We start from the raw sequence: 24,805 nt of genomic DNA on the forward strand, positions 1-24,805 counted from the left end.
AAAGCACATAATAAAAAAAAAAGTATTAGGGGCGCCTGGAAGGCGCAGTTGGTTAAGTGTCCTACTCTTCGTGTCAGCTCAGGTCAAAATCTCAAGGCTGACAGATCTGGCTGGAGCCCTGCATCAGGCTCGCGCTCAATGGGGAGTCTGCCTGAGATTCTCTCCCTCCCCTTCTGCCCCTCCCTGCTCTCTAAAATGAATAAACAGATTTTTAAAAAACAATAATAATAAAAAGTATTAATCTATAATCGTTATTTCCTAAAACGAGGCACAAAGAGTTGAGGAAAACAAATAGTAAAATGATTACAAGTTCATCCCTATATTTACAGAATTGGTATCTCACTGGAAGTGAAGTTTTCTATATTTTGTCTATGCAGACCAATTTTTGCTCTAACATTATTTCTCCACTCAGAAATACCTTACTGATTTTTTTCTAATTTTAGAAAGTCTTCCTTCAATGTGCTTAAGCTGTATCTTTCCAAACTCATCCACTACAAACATGAAGTCAGCTTGCATTTTATTCTCTCTTGAGGTCCTTGACTCGATGTCACTTTCTCTCCAAAACCGTTATGAGCAGTCAAGAGCGAAGGGTATTCCACATATAGATTAGCTCAAATGAATTATTAAATGAATTATTAAAGTTGACTTTTTTTCAAAGTCATCATATGAGTATCATACCGGATGGAAGATCATCCAGGGGAAATTCAAACAGTCTGGACTTGTAAACCGAATGAAAATGGAAGTCCTCCTGAAGGAACACAAACAACCGAGATTAAGCACCAACCAGTTATCCAGTTATCCAGTCCAACCAGTCATCTCTAGTCACAGGCAATGACAGCTCAAGAAGCTGAGACTCCTAAAAGAACCACAGCTTGACTATGCACTTTCCTGGATTTGGAAAGGCAATAGGCCCCCACACAACCCTCCCCTGCTCCCAGATTCCCCCAGCACCAGAGAGAGCTCCTATTAGAAACAAAATGCCTTTGCAGACAGAGAAGCCAAAGCCTGTAGTAATGGAAAATAAATGAATAAACTTCTTCCCCCAAGGGGAAGTAAGACATCTGGGAAAATGGACTAATGCTTTTCAAAACTGGTTCCTTTCCATGGATCCCTGCCCCATTTTTAGAGCCAGATAGTTTTACCAGGCAAAGACATGCAGAGCTCACAATCATCTCGTATTGGGGAATAAGATGACTAGTGCAAGTAGATGCCCGAGTGGACCTTGCTCCAAAATTCAAATTTCATATAAGTTCTGTGACAAACCAACAGACATAAAACCATGTTTCATCTAAGAAAATTAATGAACATTCAAAGAGTTATTTCTGGCTCCTTTCAATTAAAAAACAAAGAATGTCATACATAGTCAAGTTTCATGACCATGATATTGTTGTAAATAACATCACCTGTCCAGGCGAAGTGATATAAAAGCCAACAACGGGCATCCAGAAAATACAACACAATACAAACAGCTCCCCTTGGGCACCTGGGTGGTTCAGTCAGTTAAGTGTCTGCCTTCAGCTCAGGTCATGATCCCAGGGTCCTGGGATGGAGCCCCACATCAGGCTCTCTGCTCAGCAGGGAGCCTGCTCCTCCCTCTGCACCCCCCTCCATTCATGCTCCCTCACCCTCTCTCGCAAAAATAAATAAAATCTTTTAAAAAAACAAACAAACAAAACAAATAGTTCCCCTTTATGGGTGGCAAAACAGTGTGTATTTTTAGAAATTACTTGCCCCAAGTGTTTGGACACTTGAATACAAGAATATCTGTGTGCACAGAGCAAGAATGGAAGTGTGTTATGTTTCTCCGCAGGTTCTATGTAGCTTCTCTGCATATAAACTCAATGCTTTTCTAATTTGTGGAAAATGAAGGTTGAAACTAAAGGGAAGGAGAGAATTAAGAAAACTTAATTGTAGATTTATTAAATGTAGATTTCTCTACATTTCATCAGCACAAGGTTTTACAGACAATGGGCAACAGAGAATAATCTGAAATCTAGAGAAGAAAGAGAAGTGGAAATCCCATTTCTACTGCATTGGTCTGTTATAGTCTAAATGTTTGTGTCCCCCCGCAAAACTCCTATGTTTAGTTCCTCATTCCCAACATGACTGTATTGGAAAGAACCTATGAGAAGGTGATAAAGGTTAAAATAGGTCGTAAGGGTGGGTTGGGGCTGGTGCCCTTCTAAGAAGAGACACCACTGCTCTGTGTCTCTGCTATGTGGGCCACACAGCAGGAAAGGACATCATCACAGCCCAAGGACAGAGCCCTCAACAGACACAGACCCTGTCGGCACCAGGATCTTGGACTTCCAGTCACCAGAACTGTGCAAAAATAAATTTCTGTTGTTTAAGGTCCCCACTAGGTTGTTATGACTACCTGAGTGAACTAAGACAACTCATAACACATTATGATATAGAAAGAACAAAAATGGAGGCTTCAGAACACTTCAGAAGAGGGGAAAAAACCTTGTGATTTTGACCTAGCATTTTTTTTTTTTTAAGATTTTATATATTTATTTGACAGAGACACAGTGAGAGAGGGAACACAAGCACGGGGAGTGGGAAAGGGTGAAGCAGGCTTCCCGCCGAGCAGGGAGCCTGATGCAGGGCTCGATCCGAGGACCCTGGGATCGTGACCTGAGCTGAAGGCAGATGCTTAACAACTGAGCCACGTGAGCACCCCTTAACTTAGTATTTAATTTTATATATATGAATATATTTATATTTACTATTCCGACTCTAAAAATAAGAAAATAAAATAGAGACAAAAAGAGGAGGAAAAAAGAAGGGAAAAGCTCCCAATATCAATTTTGACATTTGCTACAGCAAAACAGAAGGAACACTTACTTGGGAGGTGTCATTTTCTTCCGGTTCAATGAGATAGGTGTGGTTCCCATCATAGAACATCCCACTGCCAAGGACAAGAAAATAATTAGGCATGGCTATCGACTCTTGCCTCAGAACAAGATTCTTTTAAAAGCAGCTGCCAGAGGACCGATTTACTTCTCAACACTCACTCCCAGTCCCACCCATCACCACCAGATACACACCACGTACCATACAGACATACAGACATACAGACACACACACACACACACTCCACACATACCACACACCATACCAAACATACCTCCCAAAACTACACCCCATATACACATACACACTGCACCATACCACACATGTGTGTGCATGCGCACGTGTGCACACACATACACACACTACTAAGAGGGAAAGACCCCTCCCTCTGACTCCCCATCAGCAGCAGGGTCCCCTTGTCCTGACCCTTGCCTAGGTTCAGGATTATCATTCTCTAATTGTGGGATCCATTATCCTCCTTCCAACATATGTAATTCTAAAACTTTAATATGCAAATAGTCATCTGGAGAACTTGAAAAATGTAAGACTTTCAGGGCCTTCCTCAGATTTCTTGGCGAGGGCGCAGGAAGCTAGCTGCATTTTAAACAAACCCCAGGCGGTTCTGATGCAGACTGTCAAGGACTTTCCCGAGAACTGCCTTCCTACCACACACCTGCTCTCCTAACAAGAGGTAACACATTTCAACAGCTTACCAGAGCTATAAACTTGACACTCATTTTATCTTTTCCACAAATGTGTGAGGGAGGTACACTCATACATTGGCCTATACTCATTTTACAGGAAAGGAAACCAAAGCCCAAAGAGATGAAGTAACTTGTCCAAATTACATAACCAGGAGGAACACAGGCAGGAAGAGAGAGCGCCCAGGCAGATTGGTTCCTGAATTGCCCATCTGCAGTTGGCTACCTCTTCACCCATTCACTCATTCAGCATACATCAAAGCACCTACATCGTACTGCTCTAGGTGCTGGGGATACAGTAGTGGACAAAAACAGACCAATTCTGACAGACAAAAAAAAAAAACCAAAAAAAAAAAAATCATGAACTAAATATGTATGAGGTGGTGAAAAATTCTAGGGAGAAAAATAAAACAGGTCAAGGGCACTAAATCGTGCCAGAGGACTGGGTGTAGAGACCAAGGAAAGAAGACTGTTGATTTATACAGAGTTTCAGAGAAAGGCTTTCTAGAGAAGATGGTATTTGAACAAAGATCTGAAAGAAGTGAAGGGATGAGCCATAAGGATATCTGAGCAAAGACCGTGTCACTCTCAGAGCCCTAAGTGTGCTCCAGGAACATCAAGGGTGCAGTGTACCTGGAGGGGGGTTAGGGGAGCCATAAAATGAGATCAGAGGAAGAGTAGGGGGCCACATGAGGCAGGCCCTTCTAAGGGCAGTGGCTTTTAGTCTGAGAGGCATGTGAAGCCACTGCAGGGGTTTAAAAGCAGAGGGAAACAATTAAACAAAATTTAAAACAATTTTAAATTTGAAAATAATTGCTCCAACTGCTGTTCTAAATTAGTATTTTGGATACAAATGGAGAAGTTATTGCGATAATCCAGGCGAAAAAAGAGGGTAGCCGCCTAGATCGCAGAGGTATTGGTGGAGATGAGGAGAACAAGTCAAATTGTGGAGACTTTTCAAAAGTACAACCAACCAAGCAGATTTACTGGCAGATTTGTAATGCAGTATGAAAGAAAGAGTGGTGTCAGTGAAGACTGCAAGGTTTCGACCTCAGTACCTGGTGAGATGGAATTCCCATTTAATCAAAGTCACAGGAAGGACGGAATGGCCTGGGCACATGCAAGCAGGATGCAGGGAGGAGGGCATGATTCTGCAGTTGGGTTTTGACCTCTTAGGCTGGAGATGACTATCCGCCAACGAAGGAATCCTCTGGAGGGCATTTTAACCTACATACGGCGTCAGCTCCATCCAGAGAGATCCCAATGGCCACTCCTTTTAGGAGAACATGGTCTTTCTACTAAGATCAAGTCCCTCACGATGCTGAAGAAATGTGTCTCGTCATTCAGGCATTCAAGGGGGGGCAAGGTGTGACTTCCTGCAGTCATTTTTCAGTGTTACATGGAAAGGACCGCCTGAGACCCAAACTGTTAGGCACAGAACAGTATTTATCTTTCACTGAGGGCTTCGTGAAATCAGTTGGTTTCCTTGAGCTATAATTATAATGGCCTCCAGCTCTGCCTCTATACAAATACTTCCACTCCTGCTGCAGTATCTTCCACATGTCCTCAACTTTCATATACCCGTAGAAAAGCTACTCTCACATCTGTAAGGTTTTCAACCAAAGTATGCTTTTTGAATTCGGATGACATTGCATTTGGAATGTAAAGATAAACAGATGCATTCTGCAAGATATTACTGACAATACATGCCTAAGGAATCAGAATTGGGGGGAGCCTTTTCAAAACAGTAGACCAAAGACAACAATAGACAGTCTCTCTGTCCCTGCTGAGAACTGGACAGATTCATCCAGAAAACTGTACAGAACCATCACCCTTTGCCAAAGCTCACATAGCTATGCTGATCAAGCAGTAAGTAGATTGATTTGTTTAAATAATACAGGGTACTATTCCTCTAGCATCAGGTCAGCACGGAATATGAAAATCAGTGACTTTTATTGGATTTAAACATCATGATACATGGTGTAAAGAAAGCAAAATCTGAGACCATATATATCCAGAAAATTATGGCTCCCCATATGACAATGTGCCATTAGTAATTGTTTAACTATTAAGAAAGTGTAAGTTTTATTTGCTTTGAGGATTGAAACCTTTCTCTTATATTTATATAAATTCCAATTAGTTCAGTAAGTCCACACACAGTATATATATCTGATAAAAACCTGCAGCTAGGGCCTACTTATGATAGGCCAATTGAGCTGAAATTTTAAAATGCTGGATCAAAACAAGATTTTGAAAAAAAACAGCCATTCTCATAAATTGCCACAAGAGGGCAACAAACTTACATTTGATTCCGTTCTTTTAGGTTCCCATAGCTACAGGATTTTGTCATAACATCAAAAGTATCAGGACCAAAATATTGCCCATTAGTCCTTTAAATGTGAAAAATAAAATGTGCATTTGCAGGTTCTTTATGGAAAAAACATAAATCTGGTTATTTTTCTCCTTTATGTTCTTCAACTGAATTCAGTAAATCAAGAAAAATAAAAAATCTCCTTATATATTTGGTGATTTATAAAAGATGAGTCATGGATGAAATAATCTACTTCAAATTCAAATCACTGTAATTGAGACAACATAAATTATTTAATATTTATTAACAGCCCTTAAAATATTTGTCAGCAATTTTTGTTCAGAAGGTAAAAATCAACATGAGAATAATTACTAAATAACAAGCAGGAACAAGAGCAAATTTATCTACTACACTCATAAAAGTCTAAGAACACCCAAACATGCTTCTATGCAATCCTGATAGTATTTTTAGACATATGCTGCATATTCTGTTTATCTCCTTTTGTTTAGTTTTAAATGAAAAAGTTTCTCAAGGTAGAGGTAAATTTTACTTTCTTAAAACAACTGAAGCTGGCTCTGGGTTCTACTCCTAATCTAGTCACTGAAGTTTCCTTACAGTTTCTTTTCCATCAGGGTGAGTAGCAAGCTCTTGGTCTCGGGTTCTCAGTGATGCCTTTTCACTGCTTCTCAGAAATACAGTGTCCGCTTGGAAAACCGGAAAGCAGAATGGACTAGTCCTGGATAAGATGCTTATATGGTAACTCTGGGCTGAGATTTTAAGGAGAGAGGGAAAACCGCCTCTTCCTTTTGTCACTATCATACATTTGCTGTCACAAATGTCGATGGGCCCAGGAGACTATTCTTAGCTGAAAGCTGTGATCATCTTGAGATCAGATAGAACAGTTTTTGTTACTGAAGGGCATTTCAATGTTTCCTTCTCTAGATAAGAAAACTAAGGCCCTCAGATAAAAGGCATGGATTCCTGTTTGTAAAAATGTCTCTTTAGTCAAATAACTTATTTAAAATAAGTAAATGTCTTTTAGAACCAAGAGTAAGCGGATGGAGGTTTCTGGGCTCTCAGGCAGCTGGCCTCCTTCTCCTGGCTACTGAAGTTCCAGAGTTCCCACATTCTCTCCCTTCTGCCTCCGACATACTTACTGCCCATGCCTGACCCGAGGCACGGCTCAGGCAGACCAGCTCGATTTTCCAGGCTCTTCCGTTATTTCTCTTTCCTAGCTATCTTCAAGACCTCTGTGCAGCCTGCTCTCGGGAGACTCTATCAAAGCCCGTTCTTGGGCCAACTCCAGCTTCTTCAGGTAACATTTCTCTGGAGCTCTCAAGCACTACCTCATTCCTCAGGGCCCACTCTCTTGTTACCTTTTCCTGTGACTTTCTCTCCCAAAGAAAACCAATACACCTATCACATTCCCTAGGAGGAAGCTGAGCTAGCTTTACCTGCCCCCAGTGGGCTCTGAGCTGCCCCCAGTGGGCTCTGAGACAGGAGTCATGTTCTCATTGCCTTGATTTTCCTAGTTGGGGGAGCACACAGCAGACACTCAGTAACTGCCAGCTCTGTGGAAAAGCTAGATCTCAAACTTTTGGGAGCTGACAGAATGCATTTTCAAGTTTCCAAACAAAATTTTAACAGAACTAAAGTGCTGACTTGTGCTGTGCCCCCCAAAAGTAAAACAAACAAAAAAGAACTGAGATGATTTCGCCTAAGTAGAATGCAGAGGAATGACACAGTAGCTTTATAAGGGGTTCACAAAATAAATAAGAGACGGCCACCTGTGTAACACCATCAGCGACAGAACGGAGGAAGTAGATTATTCCCATGGTAAACATCAGCAAACATTCTTTGATAATGAAGGTTATGAGAAAGGAAGCGAGGCCCCCCGAGGAAGGATAAACTCTGTTCCTTAGAGATTTCTGAGAACAGACGGACCCTCCCACAAGCTCGCTGTGGGTTTTAGGTGGGATTCTGGCTAGAACACATGAGCTCTTGAGGTGACTTGCAGTCTGTTGTCTTTGTGCAAGGAGTCAAGAGTTTCCACCCACTGAAATTTCTGTTATTCCATAAAAACATGAAAACTAACATCCAGAAGGAGTAGGGGCAGAGCAGTACCAAGGGGCTAAGCCTCCAGAGAATCAACGTTACCCAAGTCACTCTTGTCACAACTTGGATGAAACTAGAAAAAAGCTTCAAACACCACTGTAGGGTATCCTATCACAATTCCAAAGACCCTGGTCTGTTTCTGCGACTCTGATTTCAAAACCTGCTGAGTTTATAAACCTCAGAAGAGAAAGAGATCAGACCCATCACGGATTTAAAATTATTTCTTGACATAAAATTGAGATTTTGATTACAGTGAACTAAACCTGAAGCAAATAAGGGATGGAAAGAATGGACGGTACAAAAAACTAAAGACACTTACTGAAGCCCATGGCATGTAGACAATGCAACAAAGGAGGCGGGGTTTCCTCGGATGTGGCCCTGGTAGTAGCAGTGTTCTCCTCCCTGGAAGCAGAAACAGAGAGCATCAGGCTCTGCCATCATCAGGAGAATCACCAGCATCACTTCACAGGTTCCTGCCCACACCACACCTCCACGTACAAAGCTCTGCAGAATATTTCCTTATTCAGATTAGTTGTTATCAAACCTGTTCTAACAGAATTATTCATAAACACTCCCAGGGAGCCATCTCCGTATCAAAAGCAGGCGAAATAAAAGTTGACTGAACTTGCCTTTTATGTAGATGACGAGAGAAAGAACAAAGCAACAGATACTGAAACGCCCTTGGGGCTCCTGCATGAAGATCAGCAGAATCCTCTATCTCCCCCATCAAGAGAAACCCAACCTTGAGCAGCAGCAAGATGATCCTCTTTCCCATACTTGAAGTAAATATGTAGAGTCATCATTGGAGAGTCACTAAATTAAACTGATGAAGGGGAAAATGCTTATCTTAATGGTGTTTATAATAAAACTTGACAAGTTTATGCTATTCTGTTCTCCAACCATGAATGGCTTTACCAGTAAGCAGTCTGGGTGGGGCTTGAAATTCCAAAGTTTCTTCTGGCAGCTGGTTACATTAATTCCCATGAGACTCATTTCTGTGGATTAAATGTTCTTTTAAGAGGTAATAGGGTAAGTCCTCTGCCGCCTCAGGGTGGTGTCTCAGTCTTTAAATACCTGCCATTCAGAGTGTGGTCTAGAAGCCAGTGGGGGTTGAGACACTCAGGAGCTGGTCAGAAACAATCCCAAACCCCAGCTGCCACCCACCCACTTACTATAAAAGGCATCTTAGCAAGGTCCCCAGCGATCCACATGCACATTAAAGTTTGAGAAGCATTGTTCTAAATGGCCTTTTCCATTCTCCCACTGATCTCCTATTTCTTCAGAAGCTAAAAGCTGGTAATTCAACTGACATACTGAGATAGAAAGGACTAATAGAATGGGTGGTTTAAAGGGGCAAACGTGGCCGGCTGGCTTTACAGTCTGCCTTAAGGATTAATCCTACCTAAAATATTCAGGGCTTGACAAGCGGAGGGGAAAGAACAGGAACACACAGGATGTAACAAGGCTGAAGACTTTCTCTTCACTGAAATTCCAAGAAGGCAGCCTGGCCTGTGACGGTTGCTTCTCAGGAGATAAACCTACAGGATCGGGTGAGCCCAGTTCTGGGGAGGTGGCAGAGAACAGGTCAAAGGGCACTGCTCCTGGGACACCTCCAAATCCCCAAGGGAGTCACTGAGCATCATGAACCCAGGACGGAGGGTAGATGTGACAGAGGGTAAGAAAGAAAAGGGTGTTACTCCACCTGGAAGCCTGATAGGAGGAATCATCAAGTAAACCACAGATTTCAGCACAGAAATAAAGCCAGACACTGACTATCTGGGTAAGGCTGGTTTGGTGAAGATATTAACAGCATGAGCTATCAGCTCCTTCATTGACTAGCTCTGCAATCTGAAGCAAATTACAGAACCCTCCTGTGTCATCTGTCAAATGGGTGTAACAATTTCACAAGGTTGTTCAGAAGATTAAAGAGAGTTAAAGTGCATGAAGAGTTTAGAATAATGCTTGACACTTAGTAAGCACTCAATAAATGTTGCTACTACTATACTATGTATAGGGGCGCCTGGGTGGCTGAGTGGGTTAAGCACCCTACTCTTGATTTACATACGCCCAGGTCATACTCTCAAAGTCATGAAGAGATAGAGAGAGAGGACACGTGGGCTTGAGTGTGCCCCTACCCTTGGGCTCTCTGCTGGGTGGAGCCTGCTTAAGATTCTCCCTCTCTCTCTCTGCCCCTCCCCTCCTTGCCTACCTCACCCACTCACACATTCACTTATGCACTCTCTCTAGCTCTCTAAAAAAAAATTACTATGTGTTACTGTTCCATTCAATTTACACACATAACCGCTAAAGAAAGATTGCTATCGCTCTTCTACATAGGTCACAATCTCTAAGAACCAAGGCAAACTTTGTGTGAACAGTAAATGCAAGGCCTGTGTCATTTCCCCTACACTACTTATGAGTAGGGGCCTAGAACCTATGGGGGATCTAAACTTTCCCCCAGGCTGATTCTTTGGGGTTTTTGTTTTGTTTTAATTTATCTTTTGTGAAGGGCTGAGAGTAAATTTAACAGAGTTTAAAATATCCTTTGTTGGTTTGTTGGACTGGTGAATTGTCCATAAGATTAAATTCTAAATTAGAGGTCATTATGTTTCAAAAGACCTTCCTGGAAAGATCTAAATTGGACCAGAAATCAACACATTCCTTTCTATTAGACAGACACAAGGGGCCAACAGTAAATGAGGTAACCTGGATAGAGCAAGAATTCAGTGTGAAAATGTTTCCCTCTACCAAATAGTGACTAACCAACCCCATCAGATCTCTTTCTAAAGTCTCAGACTCACAGAGAACAGCAAATATAATGACAGTAGAAACAAAAAAGATAATCACAAGAATTATGGTATCAGATTACAGAACAGTGGAAATTGACAAGTCAATGTATGTGGGGAAAATATGTCAGAGGCAAAGGCATATAAGAAATGTCTTATAAATTACTAAAGTTTTCTTTTAAATACCGACTTTGAAAACATGTTACATTATATCATAAAAAGAACAAAGAATTCATGTTTTAAAACAATCTTCCAATATCCCAGGACTAAATAGATGATTAGATAATGAAAAACAATCTTTCACTTATTTCTGATTCTGTAAAATAGGAGTGGATCCAAAAACAGCATATGATCAAGACCCATCTGCACAAAAGCCTAACACTGCAAATGAAGAGAGGAGCTCAATCTGGTTGACTCATTATCAAATGTTTCCATGACACTTTAAGAGAAGCACAAACAACAGGGGGGTAAAATGTCTTCAGTTGGGCTACTAGAATTCCAATTTTGAGGCTCTCAGCGGGTGGTATATGTAATTCTTCTAAATGATGGGAATTAATTTCTGTGTTGCGACTTTTTTAAGGGATTCATCATATGGCAATAATTATTTAAACCATGAACTAAAGTAACGAAGTTATTACAATGAACTTATTGATTTATTAATTATTAAAATAAATAAAATGTAATAGATTTTGAGATACCTCAAATAATTTTTATCTAGTATTTTTAAAATAATAAATGCTTATGGAAACATTTCTAAGAATTCAGGATGCATATGGTGATGAGTGAAAAATACTCCCTTCATACACATTGGAGGCAGCTGACTCCTGAAAAGCAAGCATTTTTGACAGATTCTGTGTACCCTATCAGGAATGGTCTAAATGGCATATTTAAGGAAATACACAAATACACAGGTATCCACTTCAGTGCAGAAATAGGTTTACACCGTACACACTGCTCTGCCACTTGATTTTTTTCCTTAAGGTAACCTTGACATCTTTGTATATCAATTATCTCATTCTTTCCATAATAGCATAATATTCCATTATGGGATGAACCATAATTCATTTAAGCATTCCTGTACCAACAGACATTTAGATTATCTTCATTTTTTTGGTCATCATAAACAATATTTCAAACTTCCTTTTGCATATATATTTTTTAAAGATTTATTTATTTGACAGAGAAAATCACAAGTAGGCAGAGAGGCAGGCAGAGAGAGGGGGAGAAGCAGGCTCCCTGCTGAATAGAGAGCCTGATGTGAGGCTCGATCCCAGGACCCTGGGATCATGACCTGAGCCGAAGGCAGAGGCTTTCATCCACTGAGCCATCCAGGCACCCCACTTTCTCATATTTTTGTGTAATTCTTTTGATATCTAGGCAGAACACATTACTAGATGTAAATCTGGCAGGTCAAAAAATATGAGCCTTTTAAATTTAGTATGTTTTAAGGGACAAATAAAATTACATTTCTTGGCACTTATATCTGCTTTTAAAGATGCACTGCGTTTGAAAATAAGAAACTGCATTTTATTAAAAATGGTATACTGCAAGAAAGATCACTACTTAAGCCAACTTTGTTGAGTCTTATAAATTATAAAAGTTTTCCATATCTTCATACAACTTTCTTGAGGAACCAGATGCTTTCTGAAAGTAGGTATTATAATCTAAGACATATGTAGGGAAAGAGAAAAGTCAGCAGCACGTCCTAATAGAGCCCGGCTCCTTATCCGAATGCCAGTCATAGCTTCGTTCCTTAAAGTCTCTTTTGTTCCAGAAATAAACCTGCTGTCATTGAAACCTTCTTCATACTCCTTGATTTAATAACACAATCATAATAGTACAGATGTTTATTTTTAGATAATTAGATAGAGCTAAAAAAAAAAAATTACCCGCCTCTATAAAAGTGAACTGTACAATAGTTCCTATGTCTACTGGTTTATCTCCCTGGTGGACAAAAGGCTTATTGCAATTTTTATTCTAAGGAATTTAAAATAATCACTTATTTGCAAAATTCAAAGATAAACCGCATATTTATTAAAGAGCCAGAAAGATCTCAAAAGAAAGACAGAATTTATTACAAATATGATACACTGAAAGCACAAAGGAAGCTACACAGACTGGGTTATAAAACTACAAAAAGCCAATAAAAGGAACCAAGGGGAGCACAGCAACAAGGCCACAGTCATGTGCCCTTCATTCAGACCCTCAAAGGAAACTCTACAACTTTATAAGTTCCACGATGAGCCAGGGCCACCTCCCTCAAAAAGCCTGCTGATTTCCACCTCCTCACAAATTACTTCTCATTAACCTTGCTTTCTCTGAATGTTCAGATACTATCAGATCTACTGCATCTCTTTACACTTGCATTCCTGTTTCTGCCTTGTGTCCTCCCCTAGTCTATGGTGTCTTTTCAGGGAAGGACATGTATAAATCTATGTTTGTATCTCCAAGCATGCTGTTAGAAAAGAGTGAATCTCATTTTCCTCACCAACAAGATGGGATTAACATCTACTCACGCTGCTAATAAGAGTATTCAAGGAATTCCATGAAATAACAAAGTCATGTCCACGGTAAACTACTATATAAATAGATAAGGGGGGCAGTCAGGGCGTAATTACTCAATGAGGGATTCTATCATATCCCTTGAGCTAGGCTTCTCTTAATTTATTTGCTAAGCCTAACAGTTCAGGGCTATTGATTAATAATGCAGATTACTATGTTTCTGGCCCTGAGAGTTTGTTTAAGCAGCTCGGAAGTGAAACTGAGAATCTGCATTTTTACAAATACCCCATGTTTTTCTTACTCTAGGAATACACCAGAACGGTGGTTCTCAACCTTGGCTGCGTATCAGAATCACCTGGGGAGCTTTTAAAATCCCAGTGCCCAGGCCAACATCCAAATCAATTAAATCATTATCTCTGTAGATGGGACATGGCCATTAACATCTTTATCAATGCCCAGATGATTCGATGAAAATGCAGTGACTGAGAGTGCATGCATTCTTTAGTGTATGCACTAGAGAATGGTTGCTCAGTAACAGGGATTCCCAAAACTGTTCCCCAAAGTAAAGACTCAAACTGGTGGGCTTTGTAAACCAAATGATTCTCAGGACTTCCCTCAGAGCTACTGGATCAGATTCTCCAAGGAGGTAGGGCTCCAGGGTTTTTAGAGTTGCAAAAAATTCCCCAGGTGATTCTGAATACTGTATTTGGAATTACTAACCTAAAAATACTCAGTCCAGTACCAAATCATCTCCATGTAGAGGATACCAGAAAGACTAGGATCTTTCACAGAATGAAACTATCTACCATAACCTAGGCATTCTGTTTGGTGATGTTGGTGATTTATGAGAGAATTCATGACGACTGATGAGGCAAATACTTTACAAATGAGAAAACATGGATTAAGAGAGAACCTTCCTACTTACTTAAACTTGGGTATACCAGATGCCCAGTCACATCTCTTTACACTGGCAGTTATCAAAAAGCAGTTTTTACCATAATAACATGCACTTGTTAGAAATTCAAATTCTCGAGCCTCACACCAGGCTTACCTAATCAAAAGGTCTGGGGATATGCTCCAGCTACCTGTGTGTTAGCTAACACTCCAGCTGACTTCAATGCTTTCCAAAGTTTGAGAGCAACTGCGTTACACCACATTTGTCCCTGCTCTCAGGGCTGAGCTCCCTGAAAAACTGCACTGGTTCCTCAGCTTAAACAAAGCAGAAAGAACATAAACAGTCATAGTTCTCCTCCACACCTCTTCTTGTATGACCCAGGTCAGCCAGCTTTATCAGAAACAATATAGAAGATAAAAGGTGAGATAAGAATATGTGAGAATTCTACCATGGACAAAGCCATGTAGAGCAGTGCTACTTGTTGTAGGTGCTGGTATGCGGGACACCTTAGCCTGACCAAAGGGACCAGTGTGGTCAACCATCCTGCTAGCCTCACACCAAGGGGTTTCACAGGATGTAGGTTGCGGCATTGGTGCTACATCCAAAAAAGCCACAGGCAAATCAAGATGATGCGGTTACCATAAAAAGGGCAGGGCCGGTGTGACACTTACAGACCAAATCCTCAACCTGGTCACCATTATGTTCCTGCTCTGCTCACTGGATCATAACCCTCTCCCACACTACGGGCACCAGTCCCGGGACCTGCCTCTGCCCTGACAGGTGGGGTTTATGCCAATCATCCACCTCCATGGGTGAGATCCCTGGTCACTCGAGCATAGTAGTTCTGAGCCCCGGAACACCAAGCCTTATTCCATATCAGTTACATTAAAATTTCTAGGGGTGGGACCTGGTATTTTAAAAATCTGTCCCGATGATCCCAACATGCTACCATGGATGAGAAGCTATGCTCCAGCCAATACCCCTTTACGAGAACTGAAGCCCTGCCCTTAAACTCTACTGTATACTAGATTCCTTCCAGGCACATGTACTGCCCAGACTTACGTTTGTGGCCACATGGGTAGAGCCATTCTACCAGGCACTTGCCTGCAATCTTACCAATTTCCCCTTGATTGACACTGACATGAGGAACCTGCCCTTTTCTTACCTTTCCCCTTCCTCCCTCCCAAGGGTGACAAATGGCCTTTTCAGACATTAATGAGTCAGGAGTAAACCAAGTCTCCCTAGTGCCATTTGCATCAAAGAAATGCCTAGAAGAGCAAAATCTTATGTTGGAGAGGATCCACCAACCAACCCTGATTAAAATTCATAACTTGAGTTTACAAAGAATCAGACTGGCTTCACAGAAGGGACATAAGTTAAACATCTGTTCAGGTACAAAGTATAACAGTTATCCTACAAGCTCTCTAAGAAAAGTGGACAGAAAGACAATCTCACCTCATTTTACAGTAAATTAAACTAAATTAAGCTATGACATGGTGGTTCCCAAATGCCAGTTATCCATGGGTCTGTACTAACATATGTCAAAATCTGTACCAGTTCCTGCCAAAATGAGAAAAATAAGAACAGTGTAGTCAGTCTTTCATAAAGCTAAATGTAATTTCATTTTGATAACTGCCCTTTGTTTTTGAGATTAGTTCGTTCCTTCTCTTTCATTATTAAAGTTATCCATTTTTTTTACATTTTTAACAGAATGTTTATTTTGGAGCAATGTTAGAGTCACAAAAAAGTTGCAAAGAGTTCTAGCATACCTAATCCAGTTTTTTCTCTGTTAACATCTTACATTAGCTGAGTACATTTGTAAAAACTAAGAAACTGACCTCGGTACATTACTACTTACTAGAGTCTGAGCATTTAGATTTTAGCGGTGTTTCTATTAATTTCTTCTTTCTGTTCCAAGACCCAACTCGGGTTACCATACTGCATTAGTTGTCATATTCATTCTCTGTATGGTAACAATGGTAAAGAGAATTTAGGTATCTTGAAAGGGTTGTTTCCTTATATGATGAAAATAAAAGACTGGCAACTCTGTATTAATCCCTAAAATTTGTTTTGTTAGTACACTAGGCTATGAAATATAACTCTAGCAGGAGTATAAATGAATACGTCCTAGATTTTAATTTCACACCATAAATTTTCATTTTTTTAAAAGACCTTATTTATTTATTTGACAGAGAGAGATAGTGACAGAGGGAACACAAGCAGGGGGAGGAGCAAAGGGAGGGGAGGAGCAGAGGGAGGGGAGAAGCAGGCTTCCTGCTGAGCAGGGAGCCCTATGTGGGACTTGATCCCAGGACACTGGGATCATGACCTGAGCTGAAGGCAGACGTTTAACAACTGAGCCACCCAGACATCCCTCACATTATTAATTTTCAAAAAAAATTTTTAAAAACACCCTTACATAATCGGCTTAATTTTAAGTGATTAGAAGTAAATTCTGAAAGATTAGTCAATAACACTTTGCAATGGGGCACCTGGGTGGCTCAGTTGTTTAAGCAGCTGCCTTCGGCTCGGGTCATGATGCCAGGGTCCTGGGATGGAACCCCACATTGGGCTCCTTGCTCAGCAGGAAGCCTGCTTCTCCCTCTCTCATTCCCCCTGCTTGTGGTTCCCTCTCTCATTCTTTCTGTCAAATACATAAGCAAAATCTTTAAAAAAAAAAAAAAAAAAAACAACAACAAAGAAAAAACACTTTGCTATAACAGAAATCTAGGATTCCTTTTTTCTGAGATTGTTCTGAACTAGCCTTTCAAAGAGGTCTGTATAGTAGACAGCCTTGAAAGATGGAGATATCTTTCATTTTTACTATTACAAAAGATTTGGTTTCCTAAATTCAGAATTTCTCTCTAGTAACACAACACACTGTGTGTACAAGTGTCACTTAGTCCTTCCCTCTGTTAACCTCTGGAATCGATGCTCGAGAAACAAGTCTAACAAAATGTTGATGTTCTGGCTACTGCCAATGCTCTGAGTATTGAAGTCCTTTGTCTGTGACCCAAGAGTCTTTTGTCTTCTGCCAGCGAAGAAATTTCAGCAGGCTCACTTATTAACTTGCAAGTAAGATAAAAACTCAGACCTCCACAATTCTGGAAACTTGGATTTCCACTATCCCCTGAAAATTAAGAGATTTGCTAACAGTGAGCCTCTATTCCCACATTTCCATGTTCTTACAGGACAAAAATCAGCTGAAGATGAATAAGGCTCACATTGCCCATTTTACCACAACAAGCCAGTCTCTCATTTATACTACTGGTTGAAACTCTGGATGTTTCTGCTTGCCACCCTATTCAACAGTATAGTTGTTCAAGCAGCAACCAAGTTATCAGCTTACTCCAAGATCTAGAACTAAAGCATCATTCAAAATCTCTGCACTATTTTAGTATTAACTGATCAGCACTAGGATCTTGTAGCATAGTCATCAATCAAAAAATATTTTAAAACTAATAGAACATCTAGTTGATCAAAAAAAGAAAAAGAACGATTTCATTTAAAAATTGCATGGTTTCTATTAAAGAGAAAAAAATGTATAAGAATAGTATTGTAGGGGCGCCTGGGTGGCTCAGTGGGTTAAAGCCTCTGCCTTCGGCTCAGGTCATGGTCCCAGGGTCCTGGGATCAAGCCCCGCATCAGGCTCTCTGCTCAGCGGGGAGCCTGCTTCCTCCCCTCTCTCTGCCTGCCTCTCTGCCTGCCTCTCTGCCTACTTGTGCTCTCTGTCTGTCAAATAAATAAATAAAATCTTAAAAAAAAAAAAAAAAGAATAGTATTGTAGCAAAAGTTTCTACAAGAAAGGAACAAAGAGAACTAGAAAGCCACTGGATATAAATAAAGATGATAAGGAAGGAGTTAGTCCTAATGGAAGATGGTGAACACCACAGAAAATGAGGGCTATCACTTTCTTATGAGCTTTCTGGTTAAAAAAAAAAAAAAAATCCCACCAGGGACCTAGTGAGCTTAAAATCTATTTATATTGCTGTGCAGGAGTCTTTCCTCATACTGATTTCCCCCCGGTAATGTCAGCTAAGGAAAACAAGGTATGAAAACTATGATAAGTTCCCAGGAGTTCCACTCACAAGCTCCCTAAGTGAACAACTGTTAGTCTTTTGAGATGCAATACATTTTCAAAATGTACAGACTCTCTTCTCCTCTTGTCTGTCAGCCCAGGCACCTCCAGCCCATATTCTTAATGTTTTTACATTAGTTAGAATCAAAACGCCTTCTACATTAGTTTCCTAGGATGGCCGTGACAAATTACCAAATTACCTGGGTGGCTTAAAACAACAGAAATTGGTATTCTCACAGTGCTGGAGGCCAGATGTCTGAATCAAGCTACACCCCCTCTGAAGACTCTAGAAAAGAATCCCTTCTTGCTTCTCCCTAATTTCCAGGGGTTGCCAACAATCCTCCATGTTTCTTGGTTTGCAGACACACCTCCTCCAATCTCTGCCTTGTCCGCGTGTTGTTTTCCCTTTGTGTGTCTGTGTCTCTGTCTAAACTTCCCTCTTACAAGGACACTGGCCATAGGATTAGGGCTCTCTTTCCAACTTGATTACATCTGAAAATATCCTGTTTGCAAAAAGTCACATTCACAGGCAAGAGGGGACATGAGTTTTGAGGGGACACTGTTCGATAGAGTACAACTTCTCATCAAGTGACCGCTCAGATTTCTAAATCCAGGGATTTTGCCTCTAAGAAGATTGGATTAGTGGAATAAACTGGAAGTGTCTAGCTTCATTCATCTAATAAGAATAAGATCTACCTTAATTACCTCTAGCCAACCATTCATTCTAGTTTCCTACAGCTTCATTCAAAAATAGTCGCCATCATTTTCACACAAGTAATACGGTAAATCTGACCTTTGGTTCAAGCTTCCCAAATTGCTTATTTTTAACCAGAAAATAGGCAAGAGAAAATATTCTTTAGCTGTCAGGTAATTATAAAGAGTCCATCAATAAAACAATTATCTTATTAGACTACTAAAAATTTTTAGGTTCCCACAAATGCTCCTGTGCAACAAATTACTGTAATACAGACAGTACTTACGAGGTGCTCTGAGATGGAGTTCTAAATTGGGAGAATGGAAAATCAATGTGGCCCACATACAGTAACTATATAATTACAAACTCATGAAATTATAACTCTTTCCAGGAAATTATTACATCATTGTATCTTTTTACAAATAACAGAAGTTTAAATGTATTGCTCTATATGAATTTTTTAGCATAAGAAATGTCTATTTTCTAAAACCTTATTCTGTAGTAGATGTCTTAACATTAACAGAGAGAAATATAATTGATTAGAGGATAGTTATACAAACAGAAAGCATATTTGGCATTCCTACAACAAAGGAAGAAAAAGATTATGTTCCAACTGAAAAGATTTTTTTTTGTCTTTTTTTTTTTTTAAGAAAATGTAACTATATGGGGGTCTGGGGTAAGGAAAAAAGGACAATTCTCCCCACTTCTAGCATGAATGTGTCCTACTGAATTTCACTTCCATTCTATCATTCTCCCATTCACTCCTTTTCTGAAGAAGTGAGAATAAACAGGGAAACCTTCTAGCTACCGAAAGAAGACTGCATTGCAACATCTCTTCTCCCTCTTAGACCCTGAGCCTCAAGCACTGTGCTCAAGAACTCAACACCCAGTATGCAGTCTTCCCTCCCTGGATGATTCTGAATTAGCCCAGGGCTGATTTAAGTGTACAAACAGAGGGTTGGCTTCCTAAGGAGGAACTTCTCAAGCAATGCCCTTCAGAAAGACAAACTTGTATTTAAGGCTGTGTGTGATAGAAAGGGACACCTGGGTGGCTCAGTCAGTTAAGGGCAGCCTTCGGCTCAGGTCATGATCTCAGGGTCCTGGGATCAAGCCCCATGTCTGTTTCCTTGCTCTGCAGGGAGACTACTTCTTCCTCTGCTTGTGTTCTCTCTCTCCCTTTCTGGCAAATAAATAAATAAAATCTTTAAAAAAAAAAAAAAAGGGATTCCAAGCGTGGAAAAGTAAAGTGGGTTTGGTTTGGTTTGGTTTTTGTTTTCCAGCAACTATTTCTATGGACACAGGTTGGTCATTTGCAATTTTTGTTACTTATTTTTTTGTAAAATGAGGAAGGGAGTTAAATTAGGTGGTATCAATGACTTGGAATTTATTTGTTGTTGTTTTTGGCAATCTGTTTTTACTTTAATTAATTAATTGATTGGTTGGTTGATTTAAAAAAAAATCAAGGCTTACCAACCTTTTTCTTTTAAATTCCAGGCCAACTTCCAAAAAAACAATCTTACACACAGTACTTAGCATAAAGCAACAAAACTAAAATCCAGTAACAAAGATGCTCATGTTTGGGAATATTTATTTATTTATTTATTTTAAAAGATTTTCTTTCTTTCTTTATTTATTTGAAAGAGAGACACATAGTGAGAGAGGGAACGCAAGCGGGGGAGTGGGAGAGGGAGAAGCAGGCTCCCTGCCGAGCAGGGAACCCGACGCAGGGCTCTATCCCAGGACCCTGGGATCATGACTTGAGCCAAAGGTTGATGCTTAATGACTAAGCCACCCAGGTGCCACTGGGAATTTTTAAAGGTTTAATATAAAAATTCTAAGTAAGTTGTAAATTGTTTCTATTATCTAAATAATTCATGAGTCATATAAAAGTCATGTGTTAATTACAGAAAAAATATACATGGACAAAAACAACAAAAAAATCTAGGTATCAGAACTTTATGGATGCTGCTAAAATACTACCACGAGTAGATTTTACATTCCTAGATGTTTATGGAAAATAGAAGTGATAATGAATAAGTGAAACATTTAACTCAGTAAGTTATGAAAAGAACACAAGCACGTGATTTTAAAGTAAAAGGAAGTAAACATTAGTAACAGAGGTGAAGCTGATTCTTTGAAGGAAATAAAAAGTATCTATAAAAAGTGACCGGATTGACCAAGTAAGAGTAAAGGCATAAATAAACAGAAATGAAATAGGAGACACTGATACAAACTTAAGACTTCAAACACCTTGAGAAGATTTGAAGCAAATGTAGCAAAAGACTAACATGCTACATATACACCTGTATATGTTATAACAGTGTATGCAATTCTGAATGTTTTAAATATTTCAAAATTATAGAAATTTCTATACACAGGTCATTTGCTGATATTTTATGCCTTGAAATTTAAAATTAACGTAGCTGTGGCTCTAATATACCTTGGAGAAGGAACACCTGTGAATGTGAGCCCCAGCACCGATGATGGAGTTAGCATTAGATGAGCGGGTGTGAGGCTCACTATCTGGTTTTCAGATTTCCTGTTTATTTATAATTATACTTATAGTTATATTTGTATTTGTATTTTTTTATTTTTTATTTTTTATAAACATATATTTTTATCCCCAGGGGTACAGGTCTGTGAATTGCCAGGTTTACACACTTCACAGCACTCACCAAAGCACCCTCCCCAATGTCCATAAACCTACCTCCCTCCCCCCAGCAACCTTCAGTTTGTATTTGTATTTATATACCGCACCTTTTATAGCAGGGGGAATACTATGCTCTCTCAGACCTGGCCAAACTGGACTTCTCCCCACACAGTACTAGGTGAATGGGAGAAACTACTCAATTTCCTGATGCTAGGCTTAATTCATTCACTTACTTTTTTTGTTCAGCAGATATTTATTGTCTTCTAGGTACACCAAAAGCTGAATGCTACACCTACAGTATAAATTTCCAAAAGAGCTTACTCTTGGAGTAGATTCTCATGGAATTGAGAGTCCAGAGGCACAGATGATTGTTTTATTAGGAAGCAGAGCGTGAAGAACAGCTTTGGTTGATCCTGCTGTGCCTCCTGTGTCCTCAGCAGGATCAGAAATTAGCAGAAAGAATGGGCAGAAGCCACCAAAGGCTTAGCCAGAAATTTTTTACAAAGTGCCACTTTCCCTTAATAATATCAAAATTAATATTTGTGGAGCATTTCCCATACCCAAAGCTCTGGGTACACGTTTGTCTTCCTCATTTAACAGATGAAGACAATGAAACACAGGAGGAGAAAGTACTGTCCAGGGCCACACAAACATGAATTGGCAGGGTCAGGATGTGAATTCTGGTCTGTCTAGCCCGAACAGAATTGTCAGTCTTTAAGATTTCCTGCGTCCAAACTTTAGACCTGTCCTTAGACTTGAAAACAAAACAAGTGCTCAGTTACATCTGTTAACACTACTCAAGAAAAATATTTTAAAAATCTTTTTCTTAATCAAAAAAGTAGTATGAAGAAGCTCAAAGAGAGATAGCAATTAACTCTACACAAAAATCTAATTGCTGGGGCGCCTGGGTGGCTCAGTGGGTTAAGCCCTCTGCCTTTAGCTCAGGTCATGATCCGGGTGTCCTGGGATCAAGTCCCACATTGGGCTCTCTGCTCAGCAGGGAGCCTGCTTCCTCCTCTCTCTCTGCCTGCCTCTCTGCCTACTTGTGATCTGTCAAATAAATAAATAAAATCTTTAAAAAAAAATCTAACTGCTATGTGGAAAACCTACCGACCCCACTCAGAATTACCCCACTCAGAATTACCAGAATGGCAACTATTCTGCCGTCCAGAGACAATTACAAGTACTGTACGTCCAGGTTTTTTAGAATATCGAGAAAAGAGAGAAATCAATGTGTGAAGTCCAAAGAGGGGACTGGCCTGATTCCTGCAGGTCACATCTCATTTCTTTGAGTTGAGGCTCTGGTCAAAATACCATACCCCTGCTCTGATGCTGTGTCCACCTCTTACTCTATCCACCCTCTCTGGTTTCTATTTCTCTCATGCACCTATATCCTACAGCAAGGCCTCTGGACCCTTACAAGTGCTAATTTCACTGCCTAAAAGCTGTTCCCCTCCCACTTAGCTTTCAAACTTCAGAATTAATATCATTTCCCTATGGAAGTATTCCCTGGCCAAGCAGACTAGGTCAGGTCTCCCATCAAATGCTTTCAGGACTATGTAGACCTAATTCCCTTTACAGCGCTTTCATAAATGTCATTTTAAAAAGCTCTTTTGGTAGGGGCGCCTGGGTGGCTCCGTGGGTTAAAGCCTCTGCCTTCGGCTCAGGTCATGATCTCAGGGTCCTGGGATCGAGCCCCACATCGGGCTCTCTGCTCAGCAGAGAGACTGCTTCCTCCTCTCTCTCTGCCTGCTTCTCTGCCTACTTGTGATCTCTGTCTGTCAAATAAATAAATAAAATTTAAAAAAAAAAACTTTTTTGGTAGCAATGCGGTATTTTCATTATGCCTGTCATCCCTACTAAACGACAAGTTTTACAAGAGTGGGAATTGCATCATACTATTCATAGCCACTTCCCTGAGCTAATGGCAAGCATTCAACACACAGCTATGGAATGAAGGAGGATTGAGAACACAGGCAGGGTATCTGAGAATTTAGGCTTTTTTCTACTCTGTCATAAATCTCTCATGTCAGCTTTCCTATTCATTTAAACTCCAGTTTCCTAAATTTTTAGAAGTTTTCTACAAGGATAATCAAGTCCACTTGCATCTACCTCCTCTTCTACCTCTTATATACAACAAAAAGGATGCTTTGATAAAAACATCAGCAGACCCCAGAATAATCACCCTCCAAAATGGCTGTAAACACTCAAACCACTCAATGCTGAGGTACTTTTTACTCTACTCTTTATTACCTGTTTTGTTTTATTTTGGGGTTTTTTGTGGGGGGGAATGGGACAGAGGGATAGTGAGAGAGAATCTTAATCAGACTCCATGCCCAACTCAGGGCTTGATTTCAGAATCCTGAGATAATGACATGAGTCAATATCAAGAGTCTGATGCTTAACTGATTGAGCTACCCAGGCGTTCCTACCTGTTTTTGTTTTTATAGTGACCATTTATTTACTGGAAAATAGGAGGTTTTTTTTAAAAAGGAATAAGGAAATAGCACTAATTTAGGACAACACCAGGAAATAATGATTTTTTCTTGCTTCAAATGAGTTTCAAACTTGTCAAAAACACTTCCACAACTTCTTATTCAATCATAATTACTCTAACAATTCACTCTAATTTCAAAAACATTTGCAACAGTCGATTTATACGACACTGTATAATGAAAAGTTAATTCTTTAACTAGGATTAAAGTAGGAACAATATTCTATTACAAAATAGTTAATTGGTTCCAAACATAGAATACCATTAGTTAGTGCTACTTTTAATTTTGTTTTAATTTATGGGAACATGTCTTTTTAAGTTTATGGATAACACCTTGAACATTAACAGATGAAATAATGATTTCAATACTTATTTGGGAAAAAATCTTAACACTAGAATGAAAATAAACAGGACTTTCTACTCAAACTGGATACAAACAGAGCTTTGAAAGAGAATTCATGCTGACACCAGCTGTCACTTTTCATTTTTCCCTGCTCCCAGCACGAAGATACTTGACCTGTATAAACTGGTAATGGGCCAATATATTTCCTTCAGGCTACAGAGTTAAGACTACTTGGAATCTTAACAATGCCATTAAGGTAGCTGATGCATTATACATAATGATGGACATAGAGCAACTTTGCTTCTGTCCCAAGGGAAAGCAAAATTTACTTAATCTGCACAGAATTTTCTCCTATAATGCAAAGAGAATCAAATCAAGAA

At 39.9% G+C, this 24,805-nt stretch overlaps 1 protein-coding gene across 11 annotated transcripts in view; it reads right to left on the reverse strand.

Moving 5' to 3' along the window:
* ADAM22 (ADAM metallopeptidase domain 22) overlaps window positions 1-24,805 on the reverse strand; it is a 218,870-nt gene that overhangs the window by 70,150 nt on the left and 123,915 nt on the right. For all 11 annotated transcript variants that reach the window (XM_032304700.1, XM_032304699.1, XM_032304711.1 and 8 more), the window contains exons 5-7: window positions 8,303-8,385; window positions 2,848-2,911; window positions 679-748 (exon numbers count right to left, since the gene is read on the reverse strand). In XM_032304700.1, coding sequence (XP_032160591.1) covers window positions 679-748; window positions 2,848-2,911; window positions 8,303-8,385 — 217 coding nt within the window. The remainder of the gene's footprint in view (window positions 1-678; window positions 749-2,847; window positions 2,912-8,302; window positions 8,386-24,805) is intronic.

Source organism: Mustela erminea, chromosome 11, assembly GCF_009829155.1.
Source record: "Mustela erminea isolate mMusErm1 chromosome 11, mMusErm1.Pri, whole genome shotgun sequence".
NCBI classification, from domain to species: domain Eukaryota; kingdom Metazoa; phylum Chordata; class Mammalia; order Carnivora; family Mustelidae; genus Mustela; species Mustela erminea.